Here is a 22,915-nt window from a genome sequence, read left to right on the forward strand (position 1 = left end):
CCAAAGCCCTGACTGGTAATTTCTCCAGCTCAAGGAGTAGTACAACCATTCACCCAGCGGCTCAAGCTGTAGAGCTGGAATTATCCTTGACTCCTCTTTCCCTCTTATTCCCCACATTGAATCCATTGCTTCATCCTACTGATTTAACCTCCTAATTTTCTTACATCTATCCAACTCTCTCCATCCCCACTGCCACTTCTCTAGTCCAATCCAATGTCGTCTCTTACCCGAATTATTACAAACGTCATCACTGTTCTGCTGCCAGGCTTACCACCCACCTCCCCCCACTCCATAACGCAGCCCAAGGAATCTTTCTAAATACAAATCCGAGGTTACTCCCCTTCAAAACCCTTCAATAGTGCTTCATTATCCTAACATTAAACCTCAAATTGCCTAACACTGCTTCAAAATTTTTCATAATCTGACTGCTTATATCTTAACCCTTTCTGCAAGATTTTCCATATCCTTTGTATTCTATACTCCAGCCATGAGGAAATTACTAGCGGCTCACCACATGTACCTCGCTCTCTCAAATTAGCCGACTTTTACACATGCTGTACGTCTGCCACAAATACTTCTTCCAGTATTGCCCCCACTCCCCATCCCACCTGTAAATTCTTGGCCGCCCTTCAGATCTAAGCTTATAGTCATTTCTTCCGGAAAAGACTGCAGCTCTATGAGGGTAAGAGCTGTTCTCTACTGAATCCCCAGAGCCTACACAGTGCCTAGTATAACATGAATTCAAGGACCATTCACTAAGTAAATGAATAATTATGAACACAGGCTAGCAGACAGAACATGGGTTGTTACTGACATTATGTAAAGATTTTTATCTTGTTTGTACAAATTTTAGAATAATAGTTTTGTAGTAGTATGAAGGTCATTTAGTAAGAATTTAAGACTTGCAATTATAATTATACCGAAATTATAAATTAAAATTATCATTACTATCATTGTAAAAGTATTTGTTTCTTTCACAATATTATGTAGAAATAGCTGAGAAATAACTAGGGAAGCTGCATTATGGATTTTGTGCTCCTGCATGACCATTCCAGATACTTATAATTTTGTAGATATACTTGTATAGTGGATAAATTTAATTGCCATAAATGTTTGTTAAATTGTACTTCTGTGAGAGAATAAATAAGTCAAATTCTTTTAGGATGAATTTTTTCCTTCAACTTTTTTATTGTAGTAAGATACACATAACATAAAATTTACCATCTTAACCATTCTTAAGTATACAATTCCGTGGTATTAAATACATGTATAATATGCAACCAACACCACCATTCATCTCTATAATTCTTCTCATCTAGTAAATTGAAACCCTATGCCCATTAAAAAATAACTCCTCATTCTCTCCACCTCCTCAGGCCCTGGCAACCACCATTCTACTATCTCTATGATTTTGATTACTCTAAGCACCTCATATGAATAGAATCATAGAGTGTCTTCTCACGCCTGGCTTATTTCACTTAGTATAATGGTCTCAAAGTGTATTCATGTTGCAGCATACTGAAGAATTTCCTTCCTTTTGAAAGCTGAGTTATATTCCACTGTATAGTATAAGCCAAATTTTGCTTACCCATTTATCCACTGATGGACACCTGGGTTGCTTCCTTGTTATAGCCATTGTGAATAATGCTGTTACGAACCTGATACATATATCTCTTTGAAACTCTGGCTTTCAATTCTTCTGGGTATACACCCACAGAGGTGGAATTACTGTATTATATGATGATTCTATTTTTGATTTTTTGAGGAACCACCATACTGTTTTCTATAGCAAGTGTACCATTCTACATTCTAACCAACAGTGCACAAGGGTCCAATTTCTCCACATGCTCACCAACATTTGCTGTTTTCTGGTTTTTTGATAGCAGCCATCCTCATGGGTGAGGGGTACTTTTAGGATAAGTTTTAAAGGCCTTTCCATTTTGCATGAATGAATGAACAAAAATCCAAAAAACTCAAACTTCATTCAATTACATATAAAAATCAGTAGTTTGTCATTTAGAAAAACTATGTTACATGGACATACTTTTTTCAGTAAGATTACACTTATTTTTTCACTAGGAACACAGTATTAGGTAGTTAATAGACTGTTCACAATTCTATATCACCAACCAACAAATATATCCAGTTCTTTCTATGAGCTTAACCAAGCTTACTAGGAATACAGAAAAATTATTAGTAATGGTTCTTCCCTCAGTGCTTACAGAAGAAATTCCTGGGAAGGCAATAATTCAAGCTGGTGAACAGAGACAATTATATCACAAAAGAGAGGCTATACAGTATATTTTTACAGAATTTAAGCATATGGTCTTATTTTTTTTTTTTTTGGTCACACCGTGTGGCTTGTGGGATCTTACTTCCCCAACCAGGGATCGAACCCATGCCCCCTGCAATGTAAGTGTGGAGTCCTAACCAACGGACCACCAGGGAATTCCCTAAATCATATGTAGTAAAGCCACTCTCTCAGAAAAATAATTCTTATGCTTATGCTTATGATTATTTTTCATGGATATATATAGGTGTGAAAACTAGGTGTACAGGTTATACTTACTTCCTTTCTTCCTGAACTTGCTCCTTTTGATGATAGTGACTAAAATATATCATTTATTTATATTCATTTCCTCCAATGATGTACAACATATCTTCTGTGTTAGCATATCTCACACCTAAAGGAGGTTAAGTCCAAACCATGGAGAAGCTTTGGCCTGTTATTTATTTTTTCCACTTCCTCATTAATTTGATCTTTCATGATGGGTGATTTTAATCACTTTTCAGTTCTTTGGTTGCAGAAAAATACATTATTTGTATGTTCCTTCAAGACCCTTGATAAAATGACTACCATTACCCACCTGCCTACTCAAGAGCTGGCTACTGACTTGTATGTTATTTAAGTTCTTTCATTTGTCTCTTGTACTGCCCAGCTTTAAGGCTATTTCTTTTCCTTTTTTTTTTTTTATATAAATTTATTTATTTATTTATTTATTTTTGGCTGTGTTGGGTCTTTGTTTCTGTGTGAGGGCTTTCTCCAGTTGCGGTGAGCGGGGGCCACTCTTCATCGCGGTGCGCGGGCCTCTCACTGTCGCGGCCTCTCTTGTTGCGGAGCACAGGCTCCAGACGCGCAGGCTCAGTAGTTGTGGCTCACGGGCTTAGTTGCTCCGTGGCATGTGGGATCTTCCCAGACCAGGGCTCGAACCCGTGTCCCCTGCATTGGCAGGCAGATTCTCAACCACTGCGCCACCAGGGAAGCCCTCCTTTTTTTTTTTTTAGAAGTATTTATTTATTTATTTGGCTGAGCCGGGTCTCAGTTGTGGCATGTGGGATCTAGTTCCCCAACCAGGGGTCGAACCGGGACTTCTGCATTGGGATCGCAGAGTCCTAGCCACTGGACCACCAGGGAAGTCCCTCTTTTCCTTTTCGTAATTAAAAAATATTTCAAACATAGAGAAAAGTAGAACAGAAATAATGAACACCTGTGTGGGTATATTCCACCTGAATTCAACAAATGTTAACACGTTGCTGTATCTGCTTCACAATTTTTTAAAACAGAAACAAAACTTTAGAGATAGAATAAAAGTCCCCTTTGTGCCCCTCCCTGACCCGTTTAGGCCTGGAGCTTAGAACACCAGCCTGTCCTCACTTGGCCCATCCTCTTTCAGGATGCAGCTTAAATTATAAACTACCCTACTATAGCCCACAGTGATTCCTGTTTTCCCTAAACCCAACCCACTTTATTTCCAATATAGGCAGATCTTCATTTTTTCTGTGAGTTCCCTCCAGCCTGAACTTACAATGACCTGTGAGTAGGTAACGCCCTGACTACGCTGCTCTGTGTCTTAATTTAGTACTCCTGTTGCTTCCTTGGTCTTGAGACATAAGGTAAATTATCTCAGTGGAGGTGAAGGGCAGTGAAATGTACAGTATAGTGCTGAATGAGAAGTACACAGTTGGTAAAAGGAAGGATCTCTCTCTAACCACACAAGCTGCAGTTTAATAGTCTATTTCATTAATGGTTATATTCAGGGGTTGGTCTATAAGAGAATTCATTTCCCTTAGGAACAGTGTTATAAGGTGGTTAAGTCTCCCTATCTCCCCAGCCCTAAACTAGCAGGGGTAAAACACCTCACGACCCAGGACAGGAAAGGTCAGAGCGAAGAGAAGATCAGGAGCTCTCAAACCCACAGCTGATGCAAGGACTAGAGGGGTGAAGCATAGAGGCCCGGGAGTCAGATGAGACACTGTGTCTTTCATCTCATACTCTCTGTATTTGCCTCTTCTTCCCCCTTTCCCGTCCTATACTTCTCCTCCTGCTCCTCAGCTAATTACTCCGCCTCTTCCGCTCAACTCGGCCCTGAATGCTAGGGTGAGAAGCCTGGGTTCCCAAGAGAGGATCTGTGGGCAGGCTCTGCACAAAAGGAAGAAGAAGGGAGCCTGGTGCACCGAAGCCTGGGAAGTCAGAGACCTCTTGGGTTCGGGGTTCTCTCCTTACATAGTTCACCTTGCTTTCTCATCTAGTCTGCAAGTCCGTCAACCAGAGACTGCTCTATAAACACATAAAATCTGATTCAAATATTTTAGAAAATAACTGCAAAAATGAGTAATTCATACCATGCTAGACCTGAATAATCTTTAAAAGATTATACAGTCCACCTACACCCCTGTCCCATTTGGAGCAAGCAAATCTTTCAAGCGACTTTTAATTAGCTTTTAGTACTGTATACTACCTTACCTTTTCAAACTAATTTAAAATCACCTGAATTCCATACTCACCGCATCCTACTCAACTAGCATAGATGGTTTTCAATTTTTTTCTTTTTTTTATCCATTTTGCTTCATGCTGTGCTAATTTAACCTCATCTTGGTAAACAAGAAAATGGTCTGCATTTGACAGACTCTACTTGCAGCAACTGCAGCTGGCCTGTGTGCAAACCAATTTTGTTCATTCTTCATCCTGGCAGGGAGCTCTGCCCTAGAATTGTTTTGGGACTAATCAGCATTAAACCTGTGTCAGAAAGGTTGCTGAAAGCAGCCCTAGAGCAAGGCCGCAGTAACAAGGCTGCGCAGGAAAGGGATTAGGAACAAATGCAGCAGCTGTGTAAAAACCTGTGAAGAGTTCTGCTTTTAACAGAAAAACCGGGGCTCAGCTTCTCTCCTGCGCCTTGGCACTTCTGTGGAAATGACCTGGAAAGAGGTTATGGAGAGAAAAGAGATGCACCAAATCCACTCTATTTCTTCCTTTCTGGGATGATAGGTGCTTGGTGATGAGCCAGAAAATCTTACTTCAGATGGTAGCAAACAGGAAAGAAATAGTAAATGCATCCTCTGCTAGTCTCTGCAGCTGAAAACACTGCATGGCTGCCCTCTGGGTATCTAGTGAGTTAGATGGCATGGTTTTCTACAGGATGAACTGAGACACAAGAAACAGGAGACATACCTAACAAGATCCAGGGTAGATATAAACCAACTCTAACCTGGCCTAAAAACTTTAAGAATAAATTCCGCAACATCAAATGATCAAATATTGGAGTATTATTTTTTCTACTCGCCTGCTGGATTCAGTCTACACCTTTCAGTGTATCACATTCATTTTGTACCAGAATATGAATGAGAATCGAGTGTACTCAGTCAACCTTTCAATCCCTTAAGCTAGATAAACACTGCTTAATAACTTCACAAGTACCCACCAAAGAAGGCCACTAGGCTTCCCATCTACCACCAGATCTGTGAGGCTGGTACAGAAGCCAAAAAAGAACAGACCATTTTTGTGTGATCACAGGAATTTTTGTATATATGGTTGCTTTTTGTGTGTCTGCTCACATAATTCTCATTAAATAACTAGGAAATCAGTAACTGCAACAGATGTGCATGTAAAGATTGAGGGTTTTTTATAACAGCTTTACTGAGATATGTTCATAACCCTAACATTCACCCTTTTAAATTATACAACTGAGTGGTTTTGGGTATACTCACAGAGTTGTACAACCATCACCATTATCTAATTTTAGAACATTTCATCACTTCAAAAAGACTCTGTACCCATTAGTAGACAGAGTTTTTGATACGGTAGCCATCCCTGTTGGCTATGAATGTTTGTTACCTATGAGGGCATTTCTTGGCCTTTGTCAATTAGAACATGGCAAAAAAAAAAAACTCCAGAGTGTTTAGACAACACTTAAAAAGTTTCAAAAAGTGTTTTTCAAATAAACTTTTTCTCTAGTCCAGTCTTATCCATGCACCAGCTCTGGAACATCTGTTGCAGAAATAATTTATTTGCAGAAGAGTGAATAAACATTATCTAACAATGGATTTAAAAATGCACTGTGGGGCTTCCCTGGTGGCGCAGTGGTTGAGAGTCTGCCTGCCAATGCAGGGGACACGGGTTCGAGCCCTAGTCTGGGAAGATCCCACATGCCGCGGAGCGACTAGGCCCGTGAGCCACAATTACTGAGCCTGTGCATCTGGAGCCTGTGCTCCACAACGAGAGGCCGCGACAGTGAGAGGCCCGCGCACCGCGATGAGGAGTGGCCCCCACTTGCCACAACTAGAGAAAGCCCTCGCACAGAAACGAAGACCCAACACAGCCATAAATAAAATAAATAAATAAATAAATAAAATTAAAAAAAAAAAAAATGCACTGTGACCTCATAGCAAAAGCCAGTTTCCTGCAGATACTCTGTGTTGACACTCTTATTAATAAAATTAATTAATAAAAATACAGTCTTACAGAGCTTTTCAACCTTGTTTCCCAAATATATGAAAACCATTTTGCATTCTGCAGTTTCCAGACCTATTATGAGTTAAAATGAAACACTTTCTAATCAAACAGCTAGCATAAATTAGGCAAGTAATTGAACTGAAATAAATTTAGCCAGCAATGAAAAAAATAAAAATATAATGTGAGCCATACATATAATTTAAAATTTTCTAGTAGCTACATTCTTAAAATAGTAAAAAGAAACAGGAAAAATTAATTGTAATGATATATTTTACTTAACCCAATGTATTCAAAATATTGCTTTAACTTGTAATAAATATACAAAAACATTTTACTGAGATACCAAGGCTTTGAAATCTGGTACTTTACACCTACAGCACATCTCATTTTGCAACAGTCAAGTTTCAAGTGCTCAACAGCCATGTGTGGCTAAGTGGCTCCCACACTCAGCAGCACAGCCTTAGATTACTGAAGTTAGTTTCTCTTTCAATTCATCATAAAGGAGTGCCTTAGTTTAGGTACTCATCATCTCTGGCCCAGAGTATTCCAGTAGACCCCTAACTGGCCTCCTTGTCAATCTGGCCTCTATATTGCTGCCAAAATGATCTTCTTAATATGCTATTATGCTAGTCTGATCATTACAATCCTCTGCATAAAATCCTTCAGTGGCCCTTTAATGCTGAATAAAAATCCAAATTCCTTAGCTTGTAATAAAACACTTGTATCTGGTTCCTGACTACCTCTCCAGTTCAACTAACGACTCTTCCTCTTCCCTCCCACATTAGCTAGAGTGATTACTTGCTGGCACATTCTTACCCCTTTCTGCCTTTACAAATATTTTCACTCAGTTTAATACATTCTCGCCTCAATCCCTGCCAATGTAGCAAACATCTGCTCCTAGTTCAGTGACACAATCTCAGGGAAACGTTCCCCATTTCCTGCCAGGGAACATTAGGTGCACTCCTCTAAACCCCCTTTTTCAGCATCTATCACATTGTGCAGTGGAGTCAAATTTTACAAGGGTTTGGCTCTAATGTGATCATGTAAGGCTAAAATCAGAGTCAAATTACCTCTGGAAACTTCTTAGGATACCATGGCCTTATTGGGAATTGAAATTTGCTGTACTCTGCAGTCCTAAATGCACCTTCCTCTGGGAGTAAGGCAGATCTCCATTTCACAGATGAGATATCAAATAAGTTATGACTGGTATTAAATTTTAATTAGTAAGGTTGCTAACATTATTCTTGATGTATCCCATAATCATCAGCACTACTTTTCCAACATCTTGTTAAAAAAAAAAAATCACTGGGCTTCTACTATCTAAGGAGGTTATTTTCTCTTTAATCTTCTTGCTTCTATTCTATTCTATCCCATTCTAATCATTAAGAATGATCGATTCTTCTGGGCAGAGTATTTCTTTTTATTTCTTTTTCCTCACAGATGTCTCCTCCTTCCCCCACCCCTCCACCCCTTTTTAGGTCAAGGGAGGTGGTAGCTAAGTCTTGAGACTATTGTAGGTGTGTGAGGGAGAGTATAGCAAAATTTTAAAAACATCTTTAAATCTCTAATGACTTACTACATCTGTTCAGTTCTTACCTGACCCCAGTAAAACAATGACAAAAGTATCTAAATATCTTTCCATTTTTAGGGGAAGAGGGAGCAGGGCCTACAAGTAGCCTGCAACTTCAAGTTTACTGCAGGTAGCCTTGGCCATCAGGACAACCTGTGGGTCATTCTGAGGCACAGAAAAGGACGGGAAGAGGCTAATGAATGCCCACAATCCCTGCTCCCTGGAAAAGCACTGTTCTCAGATCTAGAATGGGTCTGTGAAACTCCCAAGCCTTGGGATAGAGGGGACCAAGGTGGTAGATTCCCTGAGACTGCTTACCATCCTCAGAAGAGGGAAGGTAAGATAAAATTGAACTAACCTTGCAGTTTTGGAGGACTTAGGAGGCTGGCAGGGGGCAAGAAGGAGATTGCTTAGGCCATGCTGCTGCTGACCAGACACTGGCACTTCAGTGGGAAGGCAGTGGTCCCAGCATATCTCTTAAACCATTCCACCAAAGAAGTGTTCTTTTTGAGTTAATGTTTGGACATCTTATTAGTCTTTTTTGCCATAATTTTATTGTTCTTCATTTCCCTGACATAAGCCCTTCCTTTAAAAAGTATATGAGGAGACGTACAACACTGTGAATGTACTAAATGCCACTAAATTGTACACTTTTAAATGGTCAATGGTTAACTTTATGTTATGGGAATTTTACCTCAATTTTTGAAAATGAAAATCAAGTATATGATAAGAAAAATACTGCAGGATTACCAAGGCCATCCTACTTTCCTTCACTGTGTGTATATGATACACTTGGCCCTATAATGTTGCCCAGGATTAGATCTTGAATCCTAAGACTGCTGTGATGGGCTCAGAGAGAAGAGATTATAATGTCAGAATACTTAGTGCCCAGGATGTGATTAAGCTCATTTTGTTCATCAGTAAAGTGGCATCATAATGTTCTTTCTAGCATATTAAAGGAAATGAATCCTAATTAACATCTTTAATAGCTCAGTAAGCCTCCTTGTTATATACCACTGAGCCTTTTTTTATCATCTCCAATTTTGAATATCTTAGAAACGTTGGTAGCAGAATATATGCAGTAAGGGATAAACAAATGCATGAAATAAAAAAAAAAGAATTGGAAAGATACTTAGAAATAAATATAGGAATAACTTACAAATTATATTTTTAATGAAATCATCTTTTATTAGGAAATTCTAAACATCTACTCCACTGTAATAAAATATCACAAAAAATGGCCACCAAAAATTCTTCCCTGCCCTGTATGTGTGCATGCTGCCTCTTCCATCAAAAGAAGGGTTCTGGGCTTCCCTGGTGGTGCAGTGGTTGAGAGTCTGCCTGCCAATTCAGGGGACACGGGTTCAAGCCCTGGTCTGGGAGGATCCCACATGCCGTGGAGCAACTGGGCCCGTGAGCCACAATTACTGAGCCTGTGCGTCTGGAGCCTGTGCTCCGCAACAAGAGAGGCCACGATAATGAGAGGCCCCGTGCACCGCGATGAAGAGTGGCCCCCGCTTGCCACAGCTAGAGAAGGCCCTCGCACAGAAACGAAGACCCAACACAGCCATAAATAAATAAAATAAATAAAATAGTGTTTAAAAAAAAAAAAGAAAAAAGAAGGGTTCTATTTTCCTCCTCTTGAATCTGGGCTGGTTCTGTGACTTGCTTTAACCAGTAGAATGTGACAGAAGTGTTGCTGTGCCAGTTCCAGGCCTAGCACTTAAGAGTCCTGACAGCTCTTGTTTTTTCTCTCTTAGAATCAAACCACCACATAAAGAGACTTGGGCTAAACTACTAAATAATAATGAGAGATGACATGGAGAAGCAGGAGAGGCCCACCTGGCCACTAGCCATTTCAGCCACCCAAGTCAAGTGAGAGAAGCTATCCTGGACATCTAGCCAAATTAGCGACCCAAGTAGGCAATGGGTGAAACAGAAGACCTGCCTAGCTGACCCAGAGAATTGTGAGAAATAGTAAATAACTGCTGATTTAAGCCACTATGGAATACAGCATACACTGTTACACAGAATAGATAACCGAAAAATCCACATACCCCCTAACCAATCTTCTTCTACAACCCTAGATTTATAATTGGAATTGAATTTCTGCCGATAATAAGTTGACCTATTACTTAGATGCCCAAAGAATCTTGAAACCTCTAGATTGAATATTTTACTAATTTTCAAAACCAAAAGTCCTTATATCTGACAAAGGATTCATCACCAGAATATTTAAAGAATTCCTATAATCAATATTTTTTTTAAAAAGACAACCCATTTTTTAAAAATGGACAAAAATCTGAACAAGAGAATAAATTTAATATATACAAAAAGCCAATAAGCAAATGAAAAGGTACTCAACATTATTGTCAGGTAAAATACAAATTAAAACCACAATGAGACACCACCTCAAACCTATTAGAATGATCAAAATTTAAAAGACTTACAATACCAATACCAAGTATTGGTGAGGATCTTGACCACTTGGAACTCATACATTGTTGGTGGGACTATAAAATGACAAAGCCACTTTAAAAAACTGTTGGTGAGTTTTATACCTAACCCATACACCTCCAATTCTACTCCTAAGAAGCATATTATCCACAAAATTATTTGTACAAGACTGTCAGCTTTATTCATAATAGCAAAAAAACTGGAAACAACTCAAATGTCCACCAAAAAGCAGAAGGATATACAAATTGTAGTATATTCATTCAATGGAACACAACTCAGTAGTAAAAAGCAATAAACTGCTGATGTACACAACAACATGGATGAATCTCAGTGACACTTTGTTAAGCAAAAGAAGCCCAACAAAAGATTCCAGATGATGTTTAAGAACTAACCTATGGTTCTGTCAGCAGGAACCACCATCTTCCAGTAATTCGTAAAAAATGACCAACACAAAGGGAAACGAGAGGTACCTGCTACATGTTCTCTAGGCCTTTTAGAAAACATGGAGTTGTTCCTTTGGCCACATACATGTGAATCTGTAAGAAAAGTGATACTCTAGACATGGGGTACAGTTCAAAAAGGAATACCCCACAACTGTTAATATGGCAAAACTGGAATAAGTCCATCTAAAGAAAGCAGAGGAAGTACACAGCAAGTTAAGTTTTTTGGAAGTTAGACAAAGAGGAAAATTATTTTTATAGCTATGTATCTAAGTTTGGAATAAATAAATGGAGCATCATTAATTAAGCCCTGTTGACATAAGAATAAATTAACAATATAATTTAATAACCTTGACATTTGGACCAAAGTACTTTTGGCTTATAAACTTTCTGTAAAACAAGAAATAATTCCTTAAATGGGTGATTGGTTTTTTAAGGACTCAAGAGATTTTCCAGCCTTTTAATAAATATTTATTGAATAGCTTATATGAATAAGATACTCTGCAAAGTGCTATGAGAGCAGCAAAGATTAAAAACAAAAAATCCAGACTTTTGCAGTACTATTTCATAGTAATATCTCATAGAACTTATTCATTATAATATGAAGATTCATTATATATCACATGGAGGGGTGTAATGACTATTGCACCCATCAGATTCAACAAACGTTATGGTACTATCAGCAATCTGATGCCAGATTAATTGGCACACCATCCGTAACGCTAATAAATAAAGCAGACAATTGGGGCTATTCAAAATCTATCAAGATTTCTGGATCCATCAAGATTTCTGGATTATAAGCATACCATTAAAAAATTTTTTATTGTAATAAGATACAGTATCTGCTTTCCACCAAACTTAAAAATTAAATGGGGAGATAAAAAGTCATTTATTTCTCCTTAAGACCATGAGACCTATAATAGGTTATAAGACAATAACTGATAAAGAATATTAACATTATGGAAGACTGAAACAAGAGATTACACGGCTTAAATTAGGATGAATTTAGTTTGTATAGATAAACCAACTGCACATTTCATACAAAAATTTATTTTTTTACACCCCTCAAATAAGTCATTAAACTTCTTTTCCAGTGACCTCATGAAATAATACATTCTATTTTTTTAAAGTCTTAATAATTAGAAAATAGTTTAACATACAATCTGCTCTCCTATAATTTATACTCTCTAGTCCCGGTTCAGTTCTCTAGAGCTACTGAGGTCCACATTCTCTTCTGTATGACTAGGCCTCAAATTTTCAAATTTGGTTGATATATTCACTAATCTCCTTTTCTAAGGAAGCACACCCTATTCATTTTATCATTCCTCAAGAAATAATAAAGAAACATCACCATCCTATTCTCTATTCCCTGGATTCAGTAATTTAAAAAACTTTAAAAACTGAGCACCTTTGGTCTGCCAGGCATTAATACTCTATATTGTATGTACTCGAGATACAGCAGTGAATGACAGACATAGTCTCAGTCTCACTGAATTAACTTTTTAGGGGATGTGCTCAAGTTAGTCAATATGTGTCTTAAAATCTATCACCCTAGTTCAACACAACATAAATACAGTGGAACTATTCTGAACATTACATACAACTAGTACAAACTAGGAATCACACTGAACTGGTCATATTATTGAGTTATATTGAGCTTGCAGTCAATTTTTTTTTTTTTAATTCATGTATTTATTTGGCCGAGCCGGGTCTTTAGTTGCAGCACAAGGGATCTTTGTTGCGGTGTGCAGGATCTTTAGTTGCGGCATGCGGAATCTTAGCTGTAGCATGTAGGATCTAGTTCCTTGACCAGGGATTGAAACCAGGCCCCCTGCATTGGGAGCATGGAGTCTTAACCGCTGGACCACCAGGAAAGTCCCAGTCAATTCTTTTTTAAAAGTGAATAAATGATTACATGCCAAGAATATACGAGGAACTATGAATGTAACAAGAGAGTATACCTTTGCCCTCAAAGACTATGAAATCCCATATGGAAGACAAACAAGTAGACGATTATAAGCAGTGAATTAAGAGTTATAAAAGAGGTCTATATAGAGTGCTAGGAGAAAACAGTGGAAGAGTACTTAACTTGGAATATACAGAAGCAGCTGTCTTAACCAATTTCTCCTTAACCAACAGCTTGGATTGAACTAACACTGTTTCTCCTGTAAAACATAATGGCTGATGTCCACAGTAGGCCAAAAATGCTCGTAGCCAGTAGCACTTCCACATCCTGTACTTGAATTTGTTTGCCACAGCCATTCCCAACATGTTTACCCAGTTTCACATGATACTGAATTCATAATTTAATTATTAAGTAAATTATGAAATATGATTGTGAAAAGACTCGTAATTTCTATGAAAATGAAGCTGAATATGTACATAGGCAAGCTGCTAAAAAAATAATAAGCTGTCTAATTAGATACAGAAATACTAAAGACTGGAATGGAAAATCATAAAAATCTAGAAGGATTTTACACTCAGATTTCTTTGAAATGGCTTTAAATTCTCACTCTACTGTAAAGAAACGGAAACTAAAAATCATAGATGATTCATTATATGCGAGCTTTATAATAAGAGACATCATAGAAAATTATAGTCAGCAGATCCTTATTCAAAGGAAAAGCCTTGGTCCTAAAACAAACATTTATGAAATACACATAGTATGTTTTAAGAGAAAATGTTTAAAATATTCATGTAACTTTTCTTTATAGTTCATCAGTCTTTTTGATTAATTGGTACAAACGACAGTGGAAAAAACTTCAAGTGTAGCAGTCCCAGAAAGAGAAACAAGGATGCCAAGAGGGATTTCAGGATGCTGCTGTGTAAGGGATGATTAAAGATTAAACTTTAGGTCTGAAAAGGTGAAAGCTGAAAGGTGCTATGACCCAAGCCAACAAAATCAGCAACAGCATGAACAAAGTAGACCTGGATTTGTTTACCGAGCCCAGAAATGCTGGATAAAGGCAGCCTGTAACAGGCAGTTTTTTATTGGTAAAAAAATCACCCCCCACTAGAAAATAAGCTCCATGAAAAGCAAGGACCTTGCCTGTTTTTGCTCACTGATCTACCCCCCTTACTAACTGAGGACTGGAACGCCTGGAATGAAGTAAGCCCTCAATAATTCTTTATTTAAGGTTGGATGAATCAATCAAATGCGCTAGCCACAACACACTGACATTTACAAAAGAAGGAATATCCTTGAAATTCAAGCAATGTTAAGCTTAAGAGAAGCAGAGGACAGCGTGACTTGACTCATCAAAAAATAAACTTAAGAGACCCAAGCATCCCTAAATTTTCCAGTGTCCTCTCTCACTCCCTTCTTCTGGAGACCCTACTCTATAGTTTTACTGATTCTTCACCATTTCTCAGGCCTTTGACCCTGTTCTGTTAGGCTGAAGTGCTCCCTTCCCTTTTCCTTTCTTTATCTATTAAAATTCTATGCCTCAAAAGAAGATCTACAAATGGCTGATAAGCACATGAAAAGATGCTCAGCATCATTAGTCATTTGGGAAATGCAAATCAAAACCACAATGAGATGCCCCTTCACATTCACTAGGATTAGGCTAAAATTAAAAAAAAAAAAAAAAAAAAAAACACCCAGGGAATTCCCTGGAGGCCCAGTGGTTAGGACTCCACACTCCGCACTCTCACTGCCGAAGATCCCGGTCAGTCCCTAGTCAGGGAACTAAAATCCCACAAGCCGCGTGGGGCAGCCAAAAAAACCCAAAAACCGAAAACCAAAAAACAGGAACACGTGTTGGCTAGGATGTGAAGAAATAGGAATCCTCATATACTGCTGGTAGGAATGTAAAACGGTACCTTAGAAAATATTCTGACAGTTCCTCAACCCAGCAATTCCATTCCCAATTTCAATACCCAAGACTATTGAAAATACATGTCCCCCCAAAACCCTGTACGTGAATATTCACAGCAGCATTATTCGTAATAGTCAAAGAGTAGAAACACTCAGATACCCATCGACTGATGAATGGAAAAATAAAATATAATACTTCCAGTACAATGGAATAATATTTGGCAATACAAAGGAATGAAGTACTCATATGTACCATAACATGGATGAACTTTGAAAATATTATGCTGAGATAAGTCAGACACGTATTGTATGATTTCATGTATATGGATTGTGCAGAATAGGCAAATCTATAGACACAGAAAGTAGATTTGTAGTTGCCAGGAGCTGAAAGGAAGGAAGAATAGGGAGTCAACACAGATATGGGGTTTCTTTTTAGGATAATGAAAATGTTCTAAAGTTGATTTGTGCTTATGGTTTCATAACCCTGTGAATATACTAAAAGCCATTGAATTGTTTGCTTTAAATGGTATGTTTGGTATGTGTAGGGTATGTGAATTACATCTCAATTAACCTGTGTTAAAAGCTCTATGAGTACTTTAAGGGCAAGTTCAAATATGATCCTCCCCCATTTCTTACCTTACCTAGCAAAAATTAATAATTTCCTCTACACTGTCAAACCAGTTGTTATTATAATTTGTTAGTTATATGTTACCTATACTAGAGCACAAGCTTCTGAACAGTAAAAAACTTCTTACTCTTCTTTGCATCCACTTTCCCAAGACCTAAGGCAGTGCATTACATAGAGCAGATACTCAATGTATCTTTAGTGTACTACCGAATTAATTACCCTCCAAGAGTAACATAGGCAAATAATGAGTGAAATTAAACATACTGAGTCAAATTTACCTGTTAAAAAGTCAAAAATGGTTAAGTGTTATTCTAGGATTCATCTCTTCAAGTGATAGCATGGATGGGGTGGGAAGTTCTGATAGCAGAAGAAAATGGACTAGATAGGTATACTCTGCACCTAAACCAGAAAATACCGTCAAATCCTACGATCTTCTTGTCTGAAGTTTACCAATGCTCCATGGCTACATATTCTGGTGCTCCTGAGTTTTACCATCTTTCTTTCCCTTGAAATAGCCACCTGTTCAAATAATGCACAAGTTGCAGTGTTTTACAATAATTTACACAAGGTAGTATTCCTGGGAAAGATTTACAGTCTTTTTGAATCAGTCTCTCCACAGATTAGAGCACACTAAAGAGACACAACCAAATGCAATGTGTGGTATTCTGTATTGGGCAGAGGAACAGAAAGAGAAGAGTAGTGGAAAAATTAGTGAAATCCAAATAGAGTCTGTAGTTTAGTTAGCAGTATTATGCCACTGTTAATTTCTTAGTTTTGATAAATGTAGCATGATTATGTGGAATGTTAACATCTGGAGAGGTGGATGAAAGGTATACAGGAACTCTGTAGTGTCTTAGAAACTCTTCTGCAAATCTAACGTTATCTCAGGGGCTTCCCTGGTGGCGCAGTGGTTAAGAATCCACCTGCTAATGCAGGGGACACGGGTTCGAGCCCTGGTCCAGGAAGATCCCACATGCCGCGGAGCAACTAAGCCCATGCGCCACAACTACTGAGCCTGCGCTCTAGAGCCCATGAGCCACAACTACTGAGCCCGTGTGCCACAACTACTGAAGCCCACACACCTAGAGCCTGTGCTCCACAACAAGAGAAGCCACCACAATGAGAAGCCGACGCACAGCAATGAAGACCCAACACAGCCAAAAATAAATAAATGTATTAAATAAATAAATAAAGTTATTTCAAAGTAAAGTGTTTTGCCTATTTTTTTTTTTTAAGCAGACTCTCTACTGTGGAGTAACATAAAATTAGATATACTCATCTAAAGTTCGTTCACGTTTATTCAACAAATGTTGTGTACCTGCTATGAACATGAGATCATGGGATGAATCTGTGAACAAAAAACAAAGATTTCTGCCTTGTGGTGATTGTATTTCAAGTAGGAGAAGCAGACAATAAATAATAACTTTAATAAGTAAGTTATGTGGTGTGTGAGAAGGTAATAAATGCTATGGAAAAACACAACAGTAAAGCAGTGTTGGGAGATCGGAAGTGGGGGAGGGGAGGAAAGATGGAATTTTTAAAATAGTGGTGTGGAAAGGCCTCACTGAGAAGAGGACATCTGAGCAAGACATGAGGGGGAGCAGGCCAAAGGATACCTGGGGGAAGAGCATTCCAGGCAACGGGGCAGCTAGAGCAAAGGTTCCACGACTGGAGCGTGCCCAGCTTGTTCAGGAAGCAGCACCACAATCAGTGAGAAGAGAGCACAGAGTGAGGGGTGAGTGGGAGGGGAGAAGGCCAGGCAGGTTTCAGGAACCACACCACAGGAGAGCTTTGGCTTTTCCTCTGAACAGAATGGGGGCCACTGGAGACTGCACAGAGTACTGTGCCCCAACTTAATGTTTTAAAAGAATCACTCTGGCAGTTGAATTAAGAATACTCTTTACTCAACATCACCTATGTGGTATTCTCGCCAAAAAATGTTTAGCCTGAACCTAACCATGAGAAAACAATAAGGTAATTCCAGAATATGGGACATTCTACAAAACAACAGGCCTGAACTCTTTAAAACAGTCAGTGTCGTGAAAAACAAAAAAAAGGGTGAGGGGAACTATTTTAAATTAAAAGAGCCCTAACGACCAAGCAAAATGAACAACCTTGACTGAAATCCTTAAAAGGGGTGTATATTAGTTTACTATGGCTGCTATAACAATATAACAAACTGTGTGACATAAAACAGAAATGTAATGCCTCACAGCTCTGAAGGCCAGATATCAGAAATCAGTATCACTGGCTGAAAGCAAGGTGTTGGCAGGGCTGTACTTCTTCTGGAGGCTCTAGAGGAAAATCTGCTCCTGGCTTCTGGTGGCTGCTGGCATTCCTTGGTTTGTTGGCTGTATCACTGCAATATTTACCTCTATCTTTACATCAGTTCCTCCTGTGTATGCGTGTGTGTGTGTGTGTGTGTGTGTGTGTGTGTGTGTGTGTGTGTGAAATCTCTCTCTGCCTCCCTCTTATAGGGACACATGTGAAAAGCATTTAGAGTCCACCAGGATAATCCAGGATAGGATAATCTCTCCATCTCAAAATCGTGCATTTAATCACATCTGCAAAAATACTTTTTCCAAGTAAGGTAACATTTAGGTTCCAGGAATTAGGATCTGATATTTTAGAGGGCTATTATTCAGCCTACTACAGAAGGGAAAGGTATAAAAGATATTTCTTAGACATTAGATGATACTGAATTAACATTAATTTTCTTAGATGTGATAATAGGATTGCAGTTACAGGATAATATCCTTGTTCCTAGGGGTTATATATTGAAAGAATCAGAGATGAACTTTCATAAAATGTGTAACTTTCTTTCAAATTGTATAGCAAAAACAAATACACATGTATAGAGAGAGAACACTCACTAGATAATTTACAAATGTAGCAAAATGTTAACAACAGGTGAATCTAACAGGAAGGGTTTACGGGTTTTTATTATACTATTCTTTCAACTCTTCTATAGATTTGATATTTTTCAAAATAAGAATCTGCAGGAAAAAAAATTTTAAGTATACACTAGAGGGGGCAAAGGAAGAAGCAGAAGACTGTAGAAGCTGTAATCTAGGCAAAAGATGATAGTAACTCTAACCGGGTGGTAGCAGTGGAGTTGGTGAGATGTGGCTGGAGTCTGGATATATTTTGAAGGTTGAGGCAGTAATTACTGATAGACTAAACAGAGTGTGAAGTGTGAGAGAAAGAGAGGAATCAGGAGTGACTCCAAGGCTTTGAGACTGACCTACCGTCAACTGAGAAGGGGAAGAATACTTTTTATAGGAAATAATAGAATTCCAGTTTTGGACATACTAATTTTGAGATACTAATTCAAAATGGAGATGTTAAGAAGGCAGTTAGATAAAAGTCTGGATTTCAGGAGAAAACTCTAAGCTAGTGATATAAATTTAACATTTAATCAGTAGAGTGCTAATATAAGATTATACTGAAGTCATGATATTGGACTAGATCACCAAAGGAGACAGTTACAGCAACCTATAAAATCACAAAGTGGTACACATCAGGGCAGAAAAGAACCAAAGAAAAATTTATAACCTCAGTCATCCTAAGATTGGATGGAGCTATCAGCATTTCTTCAAGGAAACTGGATCCACTGAAGGAAGCCCAGACTACTTAAATGTCTTGAAAGATTTTCTGGTTCCCCCAAATTTTACAATATATACTGCTATATACCATTCCAAGTCCTATAAAAAGAATTAAACATCCATCACTCAAGAGAATACCTTTTAAAAAAATGCCCAACACAAAATGACAATTTTTATTAAGAATCTCTTATATTACATTTTTAAAAGACAAAGTATATACAAATATATAAAGTATATAAAACAGGGATAGCTATATTTGCCTTATCAGTAGTCACTGCTTTGAATTCTGCACCCTCCAAAAAAACCATTTAGCACAACTGCCCCTCCTCTATTTTCTTTAAAAATATTTATTTATATATTTGGTTGCGCCGGGTCTTAGATACAGCAGGCAGCTCCTCAGTTGTGGCACATGGGCTTCTTAGTTGTGGCATGCCAACTCTTAGTTGCGTCATGCATGTGGGATCTAGTTCCCTGACCAGGGATTGAACCTGGGCCCCTGCATTGAGAGCGCGGAGTCTTTTATCCACTGCACCACCAGGGAAGTCCCGCCCCTCCTCTATCTTATTATTGCTTCCAAAGAGACAATCTAGAACTTCTGTGTTATGCAAACTAAACACTATATCACTGTAGTTCAATTTTAATGAAATTTAATACAATGAGACATTAACTAAATGGAAACAGACTAGTAACATATCTAAGGAGGAGCAACAGTTTTGGTTTTTTTTCCCCTGGTAGAAGGAACCTTGTTTTTTAATTTAATTTAACTTTATTTTATTTTATTTTGTTTTTTAACTTAGGAGGTGCAACAGTTTAAAAACAATATATGGATTTTTGTTTCAGGATATTTGTGAAAAATCTCACACTGTATACAACATTTTGAATGTACATACATTTTTCTAGAAAGAAGGTTCAAACATTTTATTACATTTTCAATGGGATCCATGATCTTAACATAGTTCAAACTTTCAGGCTTGAAAATTAACATTGCTAGAGATCTGAAAATCCAAGCACAAACTGAATGTGTCAGAATTAAAAATTTATTGGATTTTAAAAATAGAATACACACTTTCACATCTTTAAAAGCAAGTACACTGACGATAAGGGAAATCTGTCAAGTTCAAGTCATGTTCAGACACCATGAAAATTTTCTTATGAAAACATGCTCCAAAGAAATTCCTTAATAGAACAAGTACATTTACTTCTGAAAACTTTAAACCTTAAAGGAACAGAAGCCTAAGACCTTACATTTAAATTCCTGTTCTCAATTACCAGTGAGATTATTAGCTAATTCCCCCTGCTTCTAATAATCAGCCAAGATTTATCTCCCATTTTACTTCAGGCATCTAAAAAAGGCTTTTAAATTAGAGAAATAGGTAAAACCGAGGAAGGTCCTCAGTAAAATGGGTAAAACATGAAGGAGAAAGAGAGGCACAAACAGGCTTAATCATTATTTTCAACTTGGTTCAGTTTATTCAGTGTTCAAAGAAATTCACGCTTTCTTGTTAAAAAGTGTGTAACTACTTTTAACATTAAACATAAAAGCTGACTTAAAGTCTCCTCAGTTCTTTACACAGTACCTAACATTTATATTCTAACTAAGTGGTAAGAATTGTTCTTAGCACTTTATTTGTATCAGCTCACTTAATCCATGTATGTGTATACATATCTTTTATTTTGTTTTGTCCTTTGCTGAGGCTTGAACTCCCTGGGCTGACAAAATATACCTGCACCGCATCCTAATTATCCCCAAAGGTTCACTTTGGGGTTTGATTCAGAAGTGTGACTTCCCCAAGAAGAGCCTTCCAAGTCCTGAATCCTGGCATCAGAGCTGTCACTGGTCTGGACTAAAGGTCTAGTGTGGCTCTGTTCAACCTGGGATTACATTCTTTCCAGGATGAATGTAAGAATCTCTTTCAGTTCAAAACTCAAATATCGAATGGACCCCACAACTGCCTTGATCTCTCCAACAGAAAATGCTTCCTATGCCCATTTCCCTCATCATAATAAAAAACCTAGACCTAGCCTAAAAATAAATCAAAGTAAAAAGATACTTCTAAGCTACCCATTTGGGGGCCATGAAGGTCTTCACTCTGACCTGACAGAGAATTACTTTACTCAGGTTATATTTATAAAAGACTGAATAATAATGAAAAGTGCATATTTTATACTATTCAGTGAAAGAACAGGATAAAAGGATATGTAAGGTAGGAGAAAAACTATATAAAATCACATTAAAAACAGAAAGGAAATACAATGAAATATTAACAATCATTGTGGCTGGGGTTTACACTTCTAAAATATTTTATTTTTTTATTTTCTAGTTTTTGTTATTAACTTAGCATTAATTTGTGCTTTTTAAATATTTATTCTCAAATTATAAACTATATATATGACCTATAAAATAACTAATCTAGATAGTTAGCTTTATATTAGAGTATATTTGTTTATCCCATATCAAAATGTTCTTTCCTAAACAGGGTGCCACCCGGTAACTATTTTCTGATCATTTTCCCGAAACCTTACCAAAACAAAGCTCTGTTATATTCTTTCTCCATTTTGTTTTCAACTCCTCCCTGAAAAATACATATTTAGTAGGAATCAAGATTTTCTGCTCAGAGTGTAAAATCACTCTAGATTTAAAAGCAACATTGGGCTTCCATGGTGGTGCAGTGGTTAAGAATCCGCCTGCCAAGGCAGGGGACATGGGTGTGAGTTCTGGTCCGGGAAGATCCCACATGCCACGGAGCAACTAAGCCTGCGAGCCACAACTACTGAAGCCTGTGCACCTAGAGCCTGTGCTCCGCAATGAGAAGCCACCGCAATGAGAAGCCCACGCACTGCAGCGAAGAGTAGCCCCCGCTAGCCACGACTAGAAAAAGCCCACGCACAGCAACGAAGACCCAATGCAGCCAAAAATAAATAAATAAATTTATTTAAAAATTTTTTTTAAAATCTTGCTTATACTAAATAAATAAATAAATAAATAAAAATAATAAAAGCAACATTATAATCCCACATCTAAAAGCCCCTGGCATAGCAGAAAACATTGTTGAATGTGTATTTCCTGTACACTAATTTAAGTATCTTTGTCCTATTTTAAAAAATGGCGATATTTGATTGATACATTCAACAACAGCAACCAAAATCTATGTTGTGTTCACAGTTTGCAAAGTGAATTTCCAAAAATATCACACTAACACAGTCAAGTTTAGTTGGCAGAGACACATCTGCAATGTTTAACAGAAACAAACAGCCTAAGATTCGCACATGGAGAATGGCAGCTCTGAGTTTATCTCCTTCCAGCAAATGTGCTTCATTAGCCATTGTGCTTTTTTCCTTCAAAGACTCTCTCAGGTCACTGCCACATTGCTTCCTATTAGGCAAGTTAGTACTGAGAAATGGTGCCTAAAGCTAGATAGATATAGATATGTATATATATCATCAGTCTGTGATAGTGGCAAATTCACATTTAGTTTTGTTTGTGTTTTACTTTTCTTTCTTTGTTTAAAATACATTTTCAAACTTTCACCTAAGGACAGAGAATAAGGGAAAAGTATAATTAACCTCTATGTATCCGTCATCCAGCTTCAACAATTACCAATATTTTGTTATTCTTGTTTTATCTATTCCCCCTCAACTTTTTTAAGGGAGGGAGTGGAATACTTTAA

The 22,915-nt window shown here is 37.8% G+C and overlaps 1 protein-coding gene across 9 annotated transcripts in view; it reads right to left on the bottom strand.

The window, feature by feature from the left end:
• The window catches only part of DENND5B (DENN domain containing 5B), a 210,526-nt gene that overhangs the window by 141,555 nt on the left and 46,056 nt on the right, over positions 1-22,915 (bottom strand). For 4 of the 9 annotated variants that reach the window (XM_036864676.1, XM_036864674.1, XM_036864678.1 and 1 more), the window contains exon 2: positions 16,961-16,990. The exons of the other annotated variants lie outside the window; for them this stretch is intronic. In XM_036864676.1, the coding sequence (XP_036720571.1) occupies positions 16,961-16,990 (30 nt within the window). The remainder of the gene's footprint in view (positions 1-16,960; positions 16,991-22,915) is intronic. 9 annotated transcript variants of the gene reach the window in all.

Source organism: Balaenoptera musculus, chromosome 10, assembly GCF_009873245.2.
Source record: "Balaenoptera musculus isolate JJ_BM4_2016_0621 chromosome 10, mBalMus1.pri.v3, whole genome shotgun sequence".
NCBI classification, from domain to species: domain Eukaryota; kingdom Metazoa; phylum Chordata; class Mammalia; order Artiodactyla; family Balaenopteridae; genus Balaenoptera; species Balaenoptera musculus.